General features: G+C 44.3%; 1 protein-coding gene across 3 annotated transcripts in view; it reads left to right on the top strand.

The window, feature by feature from the left end:
• Positions 1-13,849, top strand: part of CEP70 (centrosomal protein 70) — a 79,743-nt gene that overhangs the window by 57,386 nt on the left and 8,508 nt on the right. For 2 of the 3 annotated variants that reach the window (XM_030209328.1, XM_030209327.1), the window contains 4 exons: positions 3,975-4,145; positions 7,223-7,369; positions 10,218-10,386; positions 13,088-13,202. In XM_030209328.1, the coding sequence (XP_030065188.1) occupies positions 3,975-4,145; positions 7,223-7,369; positions 10,218-10,386; positions 13,088-13,202 (602 nt within the window). Of the gene's footprint in view, positions 1-3,974; positions 4,146-7,222; positions 7,370-7,989; positions 8,062-10,217; positions 10,387-13,087; positions 13,203-13,849 lie in introns of those variants that run through there. The other variant, XM_030209329.1, reaches the window with a different exon arrangement.

Genomic DNA, 13,849 nt, shown 5'->3' with positions numbered 1-13,849 from the left:
CTGTCAGTCCCGGTTGTGCCCAAGAGGATTGATACCATGTACCGGATCCAGAGTACAACTGGTTTTGATAAGCCTCAGTTGCCTCACAATTCAATGGTGGTGAAATCTGCTCTCAGAAGAGCTAGGTGTTCCAGGGACTATGCCTCGGTGCCCCCAGGCAGAGAAGCTAGAACCCTGGATTCTTTTGGGAGAAAGATGTACCAGGCTTCAACGCTCATTTCCCAAATACAATCATACCAGCTCTTCACGAGTGTCTGCTTGCGAACCACAATACACAAGTTGTCGGACCTAGCTGAGACCCTCCCTCTGGAGCAGGCCAAGTCAGTTCACCAGTTGGTCAAGCAGGAGAAGGCGTGTCGAAAGTTCCTGGCCTGGGGCACTTACAACACTTTTGATGTGGCATCTAGGATCCCTGCCCAGAATGTAGCAATGCACAGACTCTCATGGCTGCATTTTTCTGACTTGGAACATTCTGTTCAACAGAGGTTGGCGGATGCCCCATGCCAGGGGGATAACCTTTTTGGAGAGAAGCTTGAGGAGGTTGCAGACCAAATCAAAAAACATACTGATACCATCTCTCTCCCGCCGGCACCTTCTGCATCTACCTCCTCAGGAGGACTTTTAGCAAGCCAAGGAGAAATTCCTGTTACTATCAAAGGCATAGGTACAGCCTTTCAGCTCACCAGCCTGTTTAGGCTCAACCCCAGCGAGCTCGTTCACGTCAACAACATGCACCAAAGGCCCCTGCTGCTCCCCAGTCAAAGCAAGGGACAAGCTTTTGACTGGCTCCAGCAGAACAAAGCCACAGTAAAAGTGTCCGTTCCGGACGACTTGCTGGTCGGGGAGAGGCTGCAGTTTTTCCACAGGTGGCCCCTCATAACCTCCAGCTGGTGGGTTCTTCAAATAGTCCATCTCAGATATGCCCTCGATTGGTATCTGAAACCTCCAGATTGCCCACCGAGAGCTCACTCGTTCAGCTCTCAGCACAGGCAGGTACTTGCAGAGGAACTCTCAGCTCTTCAGAAGGTCCACGAGGTTGAACCTGTTCCATCAGGAGATGAAGGGTGGGGATTCTATTCCAGGTACTTTCTTGTGCAAAAGAAAACAGTGGGGATGTGTCCCATCCTAGACCTAAGGGCACTGAACAAATTCCTAGACTGAGAAAAGTTCAGGATGGTTTCCATGGGCATCCTTCTCCCAATGATTCAGAAAAACGATTTGCTATGCTGTCTGGACTTAAAGGATGTATATACTCGCATCCCGATACTTCCAGCCCACTGGAAGTATCTTCGATTTCGGCTGGGAACATATCACTTTCAGTACCATGTGTTGCCTTTTGGCTTCGCGTCAACTCCCAGGGTCTTCACCAAATGTTTAGCAGTAGTTGCAGCATCACTACGCAGACTGGGAGTCCATGTGTTCCTGTATCTTGACGATTGGCTGGTAAAGAGCACCTTGGAGGAGGGTGCTCAGGAGTCCATGCAAATGACTGTTCGGGTGCTTGAGCTACTAGGATTTGTTTTAAACTACCCCAAGTCCCATCTTCACCTTGTCCAGTGATTGGAGTTCATAGGAGCCCTGATTGTACTCAGATGGTTTGAGCCCACCTTCTGGAGATGAGAGCAAGCAATCCTGTCGCACTTGCGTCCAGGGTTCGTGCCTGTCAGCAGGTCCAGGCTCGGCAGATGTTGAGATTGTTGGGCCACATGGAGGCTCATTTTCAAAGCACTTAGCCTCCCAAAGTTCCATAGAAACCTATGGAACTTAGCCTCCCAAAGTGCTTTGAAAATATGCCTCATGACATCCACAGTGTATGTTACATCTATGACACATCTTCACATGAGATCAGCTCAATGGACCCTAGCTTCTCAGTGGTATCAAGCCATGGGGAGTCATCCAAGTGTCCCCAGAGCTTGTACGCTCCCTTCAGTGGTGGACCATTCGATCCCATGTGACTCTGGGACTTCCATTCCAAATTCCACAGCCACAAAAATGCTGACGACAGATGCATCTCTCCTGGGATTTGGGGCCTCATGTAGATGGGCTTCACACCCAGGAAACTAATCTTCAGATCAATCTGGAGCTCCTGGTGATCTGGACACTCTAAAGGCTTTCAGAGATCGGTTGTCTCATCAAATTGTGCTCATCCAAACAGACACTCAAGTTGCAATGTATTACACCAACAAGCAGGGGGGGTACTGGATCACACCCTCGTTGTCAGAAGGCCGTCCGGATGTGGCATTGGGCTCACCATTGTGGCTTGTTCCTTCGAGTCACTTATCTGGCGGGCAAAAACAATACTCTGGCTGACAGACTGAGCAGGATAATGCAACCACATGAGTGATCTCTCAATATGGGCATAGCCCGCAAGATCTTCTGAGCATAGGGCACCCCCTTTGTAGATCTTTTTGCCACTCAGATCAACCACAAGGTCTCTCAGTTCTGTTCCAGGCTTCAGGATGCCTTCCTCCTCAGTTGAGGGACAAGTCTTCTGTATGCGTATTCTCCCATACCTCTTTGTTGAAACTCAAGCAAGACCGCAGAACCATGATTCTGATCGCGCCATACTGGCCACTGCAGATATGGTTCCCTTGACTTCTGGAGTTATCCTCTGAAGAATTGTGGGTATTGGGATATCAACGTCATTCTCACCCAGCTGATGAAAGCCCCTGTTGAGCCACTGAATTCCTGCCATCTGAAGTACTTGACCTGGAAGGTCATTTTCTTGGTGGCTGTTACTTCAACTCATAGGGTCAGTGAGCTTCAGTGGTGGATGCACCTTATACTAAGTTTCATCACAACAGAGTAGTCCTCCGCACGCACCCTAAGTTTCTTCTGAAAGTGGTGTCTGAGTTCCATCTGAACCAGTCGATTGTCTTGCCAGCATTTTTCCCCCGACCTCATGCCCATCCTGGCGAAAGCAGCTTGCATACCTTGGATTGCAAGAAAGCATTGGCCTACTACATGGAACGGACCAGGCCCCATAGACAGTCTGCCCAACTTTTTATTTCTTTTGATCCCAACAGGATTGGAATTGCCATTGGGAAATGCACCATTTCTAATTGTCTGGCAGATTGCATTTTCTTCACGTATGCCCAGGCTGGGTTGGCCTTAGAGAGTTATGTCATGGCTCATAATGTCAGAGCCATGGCTGCTTCGGTAGCCCACTTGAGGTCAGCCTCCATTGAAGAAATTTACAAGGCTGCGACGTGGTCTTCAGTTCACACATTCACATTGCACTACTGCCTTGAGCAGCTTACCCAACACGATAGTCTGTTCAGGCAGACAGTGGTTCAGAATCTGTTTAGGGTCTAGAATCCAACTTCACCCTCCTAGGCCCGTTTTATTCTGTTGCAGGCTGCTCTCTCATTCAGATTGTATATAGTTTCAGGTTAATCTGTGTTAATGTCCTCACTGTTGCGAGGCCCAGTTGTCCAGTGTTTGTTGTTTTGATGAGCCTGGATGCTAGGGATTCCCCACTTGTGAGAATAAATAAGCCTGCTGGTCCTCTGAGAAAGTGGAGGTACTTACCTGTAGCAGGTGTTCTCTGAGGACAGCAGGCTTTATATTTTCACAATCCCTCCCACCTCCCCTTGGCGTTGTCTCCTTTGCTATTTTTACTTTATTTTTGCTGTAGTATAAAACTGAGGAAACTGTGTTCTCTCGGCAGGCGGGAAGGGACTCAGTCATGTGTGGTGGAGCGTGTCTCACGCTCCACCGCGTTCTGCTTATACTTTTTATAAGTCCAGGACTGGGCGACATGGGTCGGCTTCACTCACTTGTAAGAATATAAAGCCTGCTGTCTTTGGAGAAGTCCTGCTACAGATAAGTACCTTCGCTTTTTAAGGCCATTCTCTTTGTTAGGCTGGCTTCCTGACTTCTTCAGTAATGTAGAAGTGACTTAGTTTTTGTGTGTGTATTTTTAAATTGCCAAGTATTTTCTACAGTACTAACTTACCTGGTTTTATTGAAAGGTTTTGGCCAAACTAAATTCTATCGTAAGTGGTCCAGGAGCTCCTCAGTTATTGTATAAACAGAGACCAAGACCACATTTAAGCTGCAATAATGACAACATGCAAGGATCTGGGTTTGAGCACCTTCTTCCTACAATAATGATGTGGGCAGACCAGCTACGATCACTGAAGGTAATGGTAAAATATTTAAACACATTATCCCCAAGCTCACTGTAGATGTATAGGGTCTGATATTCAAAAGGATTGAACAGGGTAGGAGAGGCTCCTGTCTGGTTAAACCCTGCTAAGCATCTCTGAATATCCCATTGACCCGCCACAGCACTGCCTGGGCAGAGCCGGAGCAGTCCGGGTGTGAAGTCATAGTGGTACCAGAAGTTATTTGGGCTCCTACAATATTCATTGTTGGTTAGAGGGGGGGGGGGGGGGCTTGGGCGGGGGGGGGGGGGAGAGGGGAGAAGAAGGGCTAGGGGGGAGAGAGGAGGGATGGGAAGTTGGGGGGGGTTGGGGAGTAAAGGGGAGGGGAAAAATGAATATTGACAATGCTTGAATGTTGATGTTTTAGATATCTATAGGAGATTTACTCTCCATGATCTTGTTCTTTTGAAGCGTTAATAACAAACGTTTTGCAAATAAAAAAATATAGATATGTTCATTGTTGGTGCCCTCATGGCTAACAGGGCAAGTAGGACCACTTAAATATCAGCCATGTCCACATAACAGATATTCAGTGTTCCACCTCCACTTACACCCTATGCCCTCTATTAAGATACTTGATTTGCATATTGTGTTGACATTGTAAGTAGCAGACTGTGCCATACTGTGTTCTGATGTTTGAATATTTTTACTGCTGTAATTGTGTGTTGTCTATTTTTTTTACTTATTCTTGCTGTAAAAATATGGGGAACCCAGCTGTTGTCTTGATCACCTACTTTACATGCAAAATACAGTTCATAGGCCTTCTTCACCAGTGGAGTCATGGTTCTTTGCGCATTCAAACAGAACTTGCTACCAATGTTGCAAAAAGTATTAATATGATTAATACATTTCTGCAACATTTTTAGTTTTAATTAACCATCGGGTCATGCAATAGTTAGCTATTCATCAACTTCTCCTTGAAGGAATGCATAAAAATAGGGCTAAATTATATCATCATATATTTAAAGTGAACAGCGTTCATTTACTAGTGACGTCGTGTTGACACACATGTATCTTAACAATTTGCTGTACATTTCTATGATTAGCATCCAAAAATCTGTAAGAAACACCTAATCTCATTGTGGAAGCAAGAATTGTTTTGTTTCCATCTTAGTATTTTTGAGTTTTTCAATAATTTACAACTTGCTACTGTATTAAGGATATTAGTCTGATATAAAAAAAAGTCTTTAGCTTATATAGTAGTTGTGTGATTTATTTAGTGACTAGTAAAAAAGGCCCGTTTCTGACACAAATGAAACGGGCGCTAGTAAGGTTTTCCTCGGAGTATGTATGTTTGAGAGAGTGTGAGTGAGAGTGACTGTGTGAGAGAGAGTGAATGTGCGAGTGTGTGTGTGTGACAGAGAGAGAAAGACTGGGTGCAAGTGTGTCTGTGAGAGAGAGAGTGTGTGTGTGAGCATGAGAGTGTGTGCCAGAGCCCCCCCCTCCCTCCCAGTTCCAGGGTTCCCCCCTCCCTCCTGCCCTCTGAGTTCCAGGGTCGTCCCCCCTCCCTCCCTCCCTCCGACTTCCAGGGTTGTTGTCCCCCTCCCTCCCTCCGAGTTCCAGGGTCATCCCCTCCCTCCCTCCCTGCCTCAGAGTTCCAGGGTCGTCCCCTCCCTGCCTCCCTCTGAGTTTCACGGTCCCCTCCCTCCCCTGCATTATGCTCTGTCCCCTGCATTCATCCATATGCAGGTAACGTCCTCTGTGCCCTGCCCCCTCCATCCATCCATGTGCAGCATTTCTCCCCTGCCCCCTCCACCTCCCTCCGAGTTCCAGGCCCCCTTCCCTCCTCCAAGTTCCAGTGTCCTCCTCCCTCCCATTTCCAGGGTTCCCCCTCCCTCTGTCCCTTTGTCCCTCCCTCCCAGTTCCAGGGTCCTATGGAACTGGGAGGGAGGGAGGACGGAGAACGTTGGAGGAGAGACATCAGCAGGTGGTTACAATCCCAGTGACACACATTGGAACGTTGGAGGAGAACATTGGAGGAGTGATGTCAGCAGGTGAGACACATTGGAATGTTGGAGGAGCAAATTATTATATTCAATTTCTTCTTAGAAATTAATGAAATATAATTAAAACTCTGTAAGAGCACTTCTCCTCTGCTACCCTAATTAGAATAACTGACTATAAATGAAGAGTAGTGCTAGGGGTGGGCGGGAGTTGGGGAGCATGGGTGGGATTGAAGACTAAACTAGGTCCTGCTGTGCCTTCTAGAGACTATCAGTTAATGTTGTAGGCTGTGGCAAAATGTTCAACTTAACTTAGTAATCAGGTTGCCCTTTCTCACCTTTGCAAATATTCTACTCCCTCACACCTTAATTAACATAGAGTGGGTGTTTCTGCGCTAATAGTGCACATACATTGTGCACTTTAACTGATTAGCAGGGGTGCCCTTACTGCCATCTATTTTGTAGGTGGTAGGGACTCACACGCTAATGGCAACATTAGCACATGCCGACGATACAACAGAAGAACCAGAGACCCTCACAGTCGCAAAGACACATCACACACAGTGAAGGTGAGACAAGAATGAAGACTAGATGTTCACAGGAGCAAAGATTTATTCAAATACACCCAAGACTTGACACGAGTTGTGTTTCAGCCTATATGGCCTGCATCAGGAGTCTTCTGTAGGATGTCCTGAAACTTCTAACTTCAAAAATAAAACCCAAACTGATCAGTAGTCGGCCTGTTCACTGTAAATGGAGAGAAAACGCTGCTGATGCAAGTATTTTGCCAGTGACTACCCATTTGCGTTTCGCTTCAGGCGATAACTTGGATTGTTTAATCAACTGTTCAGTGGCGTTTTCTTGCCATTTACCATGAACAAGTTGAATACTGGTTTACCTTGTAAGTTAGAAAGTTTCAGTTGCCCTACTTGTGTTTGATACTGTTTATAGCCCCAGCTCTGAAGGTGAGCAAACAGTAAACATAATCCCAAATGTTACCTCTAATTCAATGATTGCCCCAGCCTGGGTTTTGAACTCCTAGCTATATTCATACGTAATAAAGTCCTTGAAACGATCCATTTTAATTGTGAATATATGTTTGGTATAAAGGACTTGCACAAATCCCTGCGAACGCTAGCTCTGAGGTTGGGACAGCTGCCTGTTGATAATGCACGGGACCCGTATGAAGATTTCCGGGTGGAAGACCTACTGCTCATTCTGGATACAATCTTTGAGGAAATAGATAATAAAGGACAGGTAAGAATGGTTCTTTTTAGTTAAATTTTCAGATCTTTTACAAACCAGATATTTAACTGGAGAAATACTACAATAGAAAGCCATATGTGAGCCATAGGACATGTGTTTGATTCCCAGGTCAAGGCTCATGCTCCCCAGACTGTGGATGCTGCAGGGACAGTGTTCACAGGTCCTGTGGAGAAGGATTCCCAGTCATCATACAATGCCAACACGTAACCGCTGGATATAATATCAGTAACTTCATGGTTATGTAAACAGTCCTGGTGTGTGACCCCTACCAAAGACATTTACCATGGGGGCTGGGCTAGATGAATTAAGGGGGACATGAATTAGAGGAAAATAACCCAGGGTGGTTGAGAAAATGATAGCTATACCAGATCCCAGCCCTGTTTTTTGATTGAGCTAGAATTTCAAAGGAATAGGAAAACATTGCTGAGCCCAAAAAAAGAAAGTTTATATGTAACTTTTCAGCATTTTAACTACTTCAGCTGGTGGCTGTCTATAGTGGAACAGGAAGGTGTCAAGTGAAAATGAAGTGGCCAGTTACTATTTACTTGTAACATTATCTAAAGTGAAATCAGATTTTGAGAGAACCCATCTTTAAGAGGGTTGTTTTAAAGATTTTTACACAGATAAGTGGGCGATTCTCTGAGGACAAGCAAGACTGCTAAATCCTCACATATGGGTGATGTCACCTAGGAGCCTGGCGCCCGAGAAGCACTACCCCAGCAACTTTTCTAGAAGCATTTGAGTAGGTTCACCGTGCATGCTTGTTCCTGCGTGATGCTTCTGCACAGGGTCTCCTTACTCTGAACTTTTCTGTGGAACCATTTGGACTCATTTTCTGGAGGATGGGTCACCTCTGTGCCTAAAAATTGTGTTTTCCCCCCTATTGCTTATTGCTTGGTCTTTTTGCAAGAACCCAATAGTTGCTTAGTTTTTTCTTTTTTTTTTTTTTTTTGAAAATATCTTTATTAAGGGATGGTACAGAGCGTTCAATAACTTGACCTTAAACAGAACTCACATGATGAATTATAAAACAGTGCTCACCCCATCAATATCAACCTATAACCAAAAAAAAAAAAAAGGGTGCCCTACTTCATCTTGCGTACAGTAGTTCCTTAGTTTTTTCAATGTTTTTCAAGTTTTATTTCTTTTTTTCGCATTCGTTCAGTGTGGGCTGTCTGTAGGCCTCAAGCTGTCGACACTAGAGAATATTTGTCACCTTAGAGTCACTTGATTTCACTGCAGTTATTTTTCTGGATGAAATGTCCCAAAAGAAGACTCCCAGTGGCTTCAAAAGGTGTTTATCGTGCAACAAGACCATATCCTTTGCATGGTGCCTACAGTGCCTGGGATCTGACAATGATCCCTCTCATTGCATTCTCTGTTTACAAAGAGACAGATTTGTGGTAGAGAAAAGCAGAGACGAAAGCTTTTTGATGTTAAGGCTGGTCCATTAACTTAGAAAACATCAGACTCTACAGTCCAGGAGCTAAATTGGATGCTGAGGATGCATCAACATTGGGAGCATCTTGATCACCCTCAATATCAAGCATTCGTAGAGCCCACCGGGAATGGTCATCATCTGATTCTGCCCGAAGAAGAGGAAGAATTTGATTTCATCTTCATTGGTGCCAAGAGAGGGTGATGCAGGACATCAGGCAGAGGTTGAGGTGTCTCAGCATCGCACTCCATCGAAGCATAGCACTAAGGTTGCCAGGGTCCTTGTGCCTGGAATGTTGCTACTAATTGGGTTTCTGCCAGGTACTTGTGACCTGGATTGGCCACTGTTGGAGGCAGGATAACGAGCTAGATGGACCATTGGTCTGACCCAGTATGACTGTTCTTATGTTCTTTGGTTAATGTATGTTTATCATTTTTGGTCAAGAAAATGTATTTGGCATTTGTGTTCTGTGTGTGTGTGTGTAGTGCTTTTTTTCTAGCAGTTTTTATTTATGTATTTATTTATTATAAACATTTCTAACCCACTTATACCCTAAATAGGTCCCATAAAAACATGCATAATAAAATACAAATAAAAACTACAAAACACCATCAAAACAGATAACATCGAGTGCTGCCCCCATCAATGACCCCTCCATCAATACACGCACACATTTGTATCTGGAGATTTTTACCCTTCCGAAGTCATAGGACATTCAGTCCCCAAGCAAAGGATGTACCATTTCAACACAGTGCAAGCAAGCAGACCCAATTTCACTGCCTCCATTGTATGCAAATGCATCTCATGCATAGTCTGTATGGATACCCTGAAAACCTAGCCAGCTTGGGGGCTTTTGAAGACAGAGTTGCTAAACCATTGCTTCATAGGGTCTCGAACAGGCATTAAGTTTTCAGACAGGAATGGCTTATGGACTAGTGATTTGACAACTGCACCAAATTTAAACTGTATTGATATTTATTTATTTGCTGCATTTGTACCCCACATTATCCCACCTATTTGCAGGCTCAATGTGGCTTACATTATATTGCAAAAGATAACTCCCCTCTCCCTCCCCCCCCACACACACATGCATGCACACAAAATGAGCATCAATGGTAATACAACAAGAAGCAGTATTCTGCATTTAATACTAAGAACGTAAATTGCTGTGATGGATGGTGTCCATCTTATTTGGGTCATCTAGTCAGTTCTGTTTCTGTGCTTGGTGTTTATGTGCGCTTTGTAAGTCTCATTCTGACATCAAATGAGTAATTCTTGTTTTCTGATATCTGTAAGGCACAGATTTTAGCCGAAAATAATCTAATTTTTAATTGGTTTAAATTTGCAAGCATTGTGCACAAAAACCTAAACTGTATATGTATATATTTTTTCTTGCTACAGGATAAAAAGGGGCCTTCTTTTCAGACGTTGGAGTTGTTTGTCTCTCATTTCCAGAAATTATTTGATGTGACATCTCTGAATGGCATTTACCCTCGTCTCAATGAAGTTTACACAAAACTGGGAGAAATGAATAATGCTATGCGGACTATGTGTGAACTCTTGGGGCTGGGTAAGGATTTGTAAGCCACGTCATACTCCTACATTGCACAGCTATCGATGACCATAGGGACTGAGATGAACAATCTCCTTTCGGCTTTGAAGGAGTTTGTTCTTTGCGTATACTGCGTTGCCTGATGGGTGAATCATGTGAAGACCCATTTTGTATAGAGGCTGTACTTGGGGCAATGGGACATCCAAGTCGCACTGTTGGCATTTCCCTGAGTATTGTACAAAAGACTCTGTTGAACACAGAGTCTTCTGTAAAATATATGTAAAGGCACCAGTAAATACATGTGTATTTTCTGGCACATATCTACAGGTATGTGCCCTTCCTATAGGAGCCATATTCTACACAATTATAAATATTACTACTACTACTACTATTTAGCATTTCTATAGTGTTACAAAGCGTACGCAGCGCTGTACAAACATAGAAGAAAGACAGTCCCTGCTCAAAGAGCTTACAATCTAATAGACAAAAATAAAGCAAGCAAATCAATTAATGTGTAGAGGAAAGAGGAGAGGAGGGTAGGTGGGGGCGAGTGGTTACAAGTCAAAAGCAGTGTTAAAGAGGTGGGCTTTCAATCTAGATGTAAAGGTGGTCAAGGATGGGGCAAGACTTAGGGGCTCAGGAAGTCTATTCCAGGCAGCAAGACAGAAGGGGCGAAGTCTGGAGTTGACAGTAGTGGAGAAGGGAACAGATAAGAAGGATTTATCCATGGAACGGAGTGCACGGGAAGGGGTGTAGGGAAGGATGAGTGTGGAGAGATACTGGGGAGCAGCAGAGTGAGTACAGCCAATCGAGGAATGCAGCCAATCCAGGAATAAAGCTCCCAAAAGACCCTGGGAGAGGGGGTTATTTCTGAGAGGCTGCCATGTTTTGAGTTCTTGCTCACATGTGGGGGCTTCCCTAACTGGGGGGAGGTTGCCGAGGCAGGGGGGATTGGGGTCTAATTAGGGGTCTGTTAATTGTAATTTACACTCACATTGTAAGCCACATTGAGCCTGCAAATGGGTGGGAAAATGTGGGATACAAATGCAACAAATAAATAAATAAAGGTAAACATTTTGTATTTTAAAGGCTATAAAAGTACCAGGGAACTGAGCACACTGTTCCTTGAATCACATCAAAATGTAGGCATGCCTCGGAGGAAATGCAAATTATAAATGCATTCCCATTGTACAATGGGAAATGCACATATAATTCTTGGCATGCAAACACAACACTTATCTGCCCCCCCCCCCTTTGAATCCATTCATTCTGGGCTTTTACACATGGAAAAAGCAGCATGTGATATGTAGATTGGCTTCATGTGTAAATGGCAATTGAGAGAATGCTGCTGTTTCCCTTAAAGACTGTTCAAATGACTCCCTGATCTACTAGAGAATTTGCAGTCTTACATTGTGAAATGGTAGAAGCTGGTAAATCTGTATAGTCTTCCAGCTGTTGATTTAAGGTGAACACCACAGTTTGCCAGTCATCTGATTGTACGGAGAATGTTGCAACTCATTTACTCTGTATAATTCAAATACAGACTGTTCTATTATTTCTTATGTCAAAACTTTGTTGTTTTTTTTATTTTTGTTACATTTGTACCCTGCGCTTTCCCACTCACGGCAGGCTCAATGCGGCTTACATGAGCCAATGGAGGGTTAGGTGACTTGCCCAGAGTCACAAGGAGCTGCCTGTGCCTGAAGTGGGAATCGAACTCAGTTCCTCAGGACTAAAGTCCACCACTCCAACCACTAGGCCACTCCTCCACTGTTGCTACTATTTGAGATTCTACATGGAATGTTGCTATTCCAACATTCTATGTAGAAGTCGGCCCTTGCAGATCACCAATGTGGCCGCGCAGGCTTCTGCTTCTGTGAGTCTGACGTCCTGCACGTACGTGCAGGACGTCAGACTCACAGAAACAGAAGCCTGTGCAGCCTTCTACATGGAATGTTGCTAGTGGAATAGCAACATTCCATGTAGAATATCCAATTGTATCTATTTCATTTTTGTTACATTTGTACCCTGCGCTTTCCCACTCACGGCAGACTCAATGCGGCTTAAATGGAGCAATGGAGGGTTAAGTGACTTGCCCAGAGTCACAAGGAGCTGCCTCTGGCTGAAGCGGGAATCAAACTCAGTTCCTCAGTTCCCCAGGACCAAAGTCCACCACCCTAACCACTAGGCCACTCCTCCACTGTTGCTACTATTTGAGATTCTACATGGAATGTTACTATTCCAACATTCCATGTAGAAGTTGGCCCTTGCATATCACCAATGTGGCCGCGCAGGCTTCTGCTTCTGTGAGTCTGACGTGCAGGACGTCAGACTCACAGAAACAGAAGCCTGCGCAGCCTTCTACATGGAATGTTGCTAGTGGAATAGCAACATTCCATGTAGAATGTCCAATAGTAGCAACATTCCATGTAGAATCTCCAATAGTATCTATTTTATTTTTGTTACATTTGTACCCCGCGCTTTCCCACTCATGGCAGGCTCAATGCGGCTTACATGGAGCAATGGAGGGTTAAGTGACTTGCCCAGAGTCACAAGGAGCTGCCTGTGCCTGAAGTGGGAATCGAACTCAGTTCCCCAGTTCCAGAGTCCACCACCCTAACCACTAGTGAATTTTTTTAATGAAAGAGAGGAAATTTGCTGTGTTGTAATTTAAGGGAAATGGTTTTGTGATTTGCAAGGTTATTCCCCCTTCTTTTAGATGATTCAGCCCCAGCAAGTGTACTGGTGAACATGGTAGGAAGGCTGTGTGGTGTTGCTAAGGAGCAAATAGACAGACAGGTGCAGCAGCTCCTCGGTGACCTCGACATTAACAGGTATTTCATTTCTATTTGTGTTTTAATTTTTTTTTTTTTGTTTGGAAATTACTGCTATGGCTCACCTGTATTGTGTAGTCCTTGGCATCCAGTAGGTTTACCCCATTAAATTCCTTCAAATCTTCATAGCTAGCTCTTTCATCCTTAAGCCTGATACCAGTCCTTTAGCTGATCAGTTCTTTTAACTTCTCCTACATATAATTTGAAATAGAGTCCAGCTTTTCAGAGAGCTAAAGTTATTCCCACACTAGTGAAAATTTGTCTAACACAAAATGATAAGAGTATGGCTTAAAATGCCCTTATATGGAAGCCTGATCCCTAGTGGTAATATGGCAATATTACTGCTCTAGGTGTTAGCAACTATTTTGGATGGCTTGAGACATGTAATTAAACGCTGAAATTTGTTGCCAGAGAATATGGTAAAAGCAGTTAGCTTAGCAGGGTTTAAAAAAGGTTTGGCTAATTTCCTAAAAGAAAAATCCACAAGCCATTGTTAAGGCGGACTTGGGAAAACCCACTGCTCATTTCTAGGATAAGCAGCATAAAATCTATTGTACTCTTCTGGGATTTTGCCAGGTTCTTATGACCTGGATTGGCCATTGCTGAAAACAGGATACTGGGCTTGATGGACCTTCAGTCTGTTCCAG

Source organism: Microcaecilia unicolor, chromosome 7 (assembly GCF_901765095.1).
Source record: "Microcaecilia unicolor chromosome 7, aMicUni1.1, whole genome shotgun sequence".
In the NCBI taxonomy this organism is placed as follows: Eukaryota; Metazoa; Chordata; class Amphibia; order Gymnophiona; family Siphonopidae; genus Microcaecilia; species Microcaecilia unicolor.
Note: the sequence above shows the minus strand (reverse complement) of the source record. Positions and strands in the feature narration are given on the sequence as shown.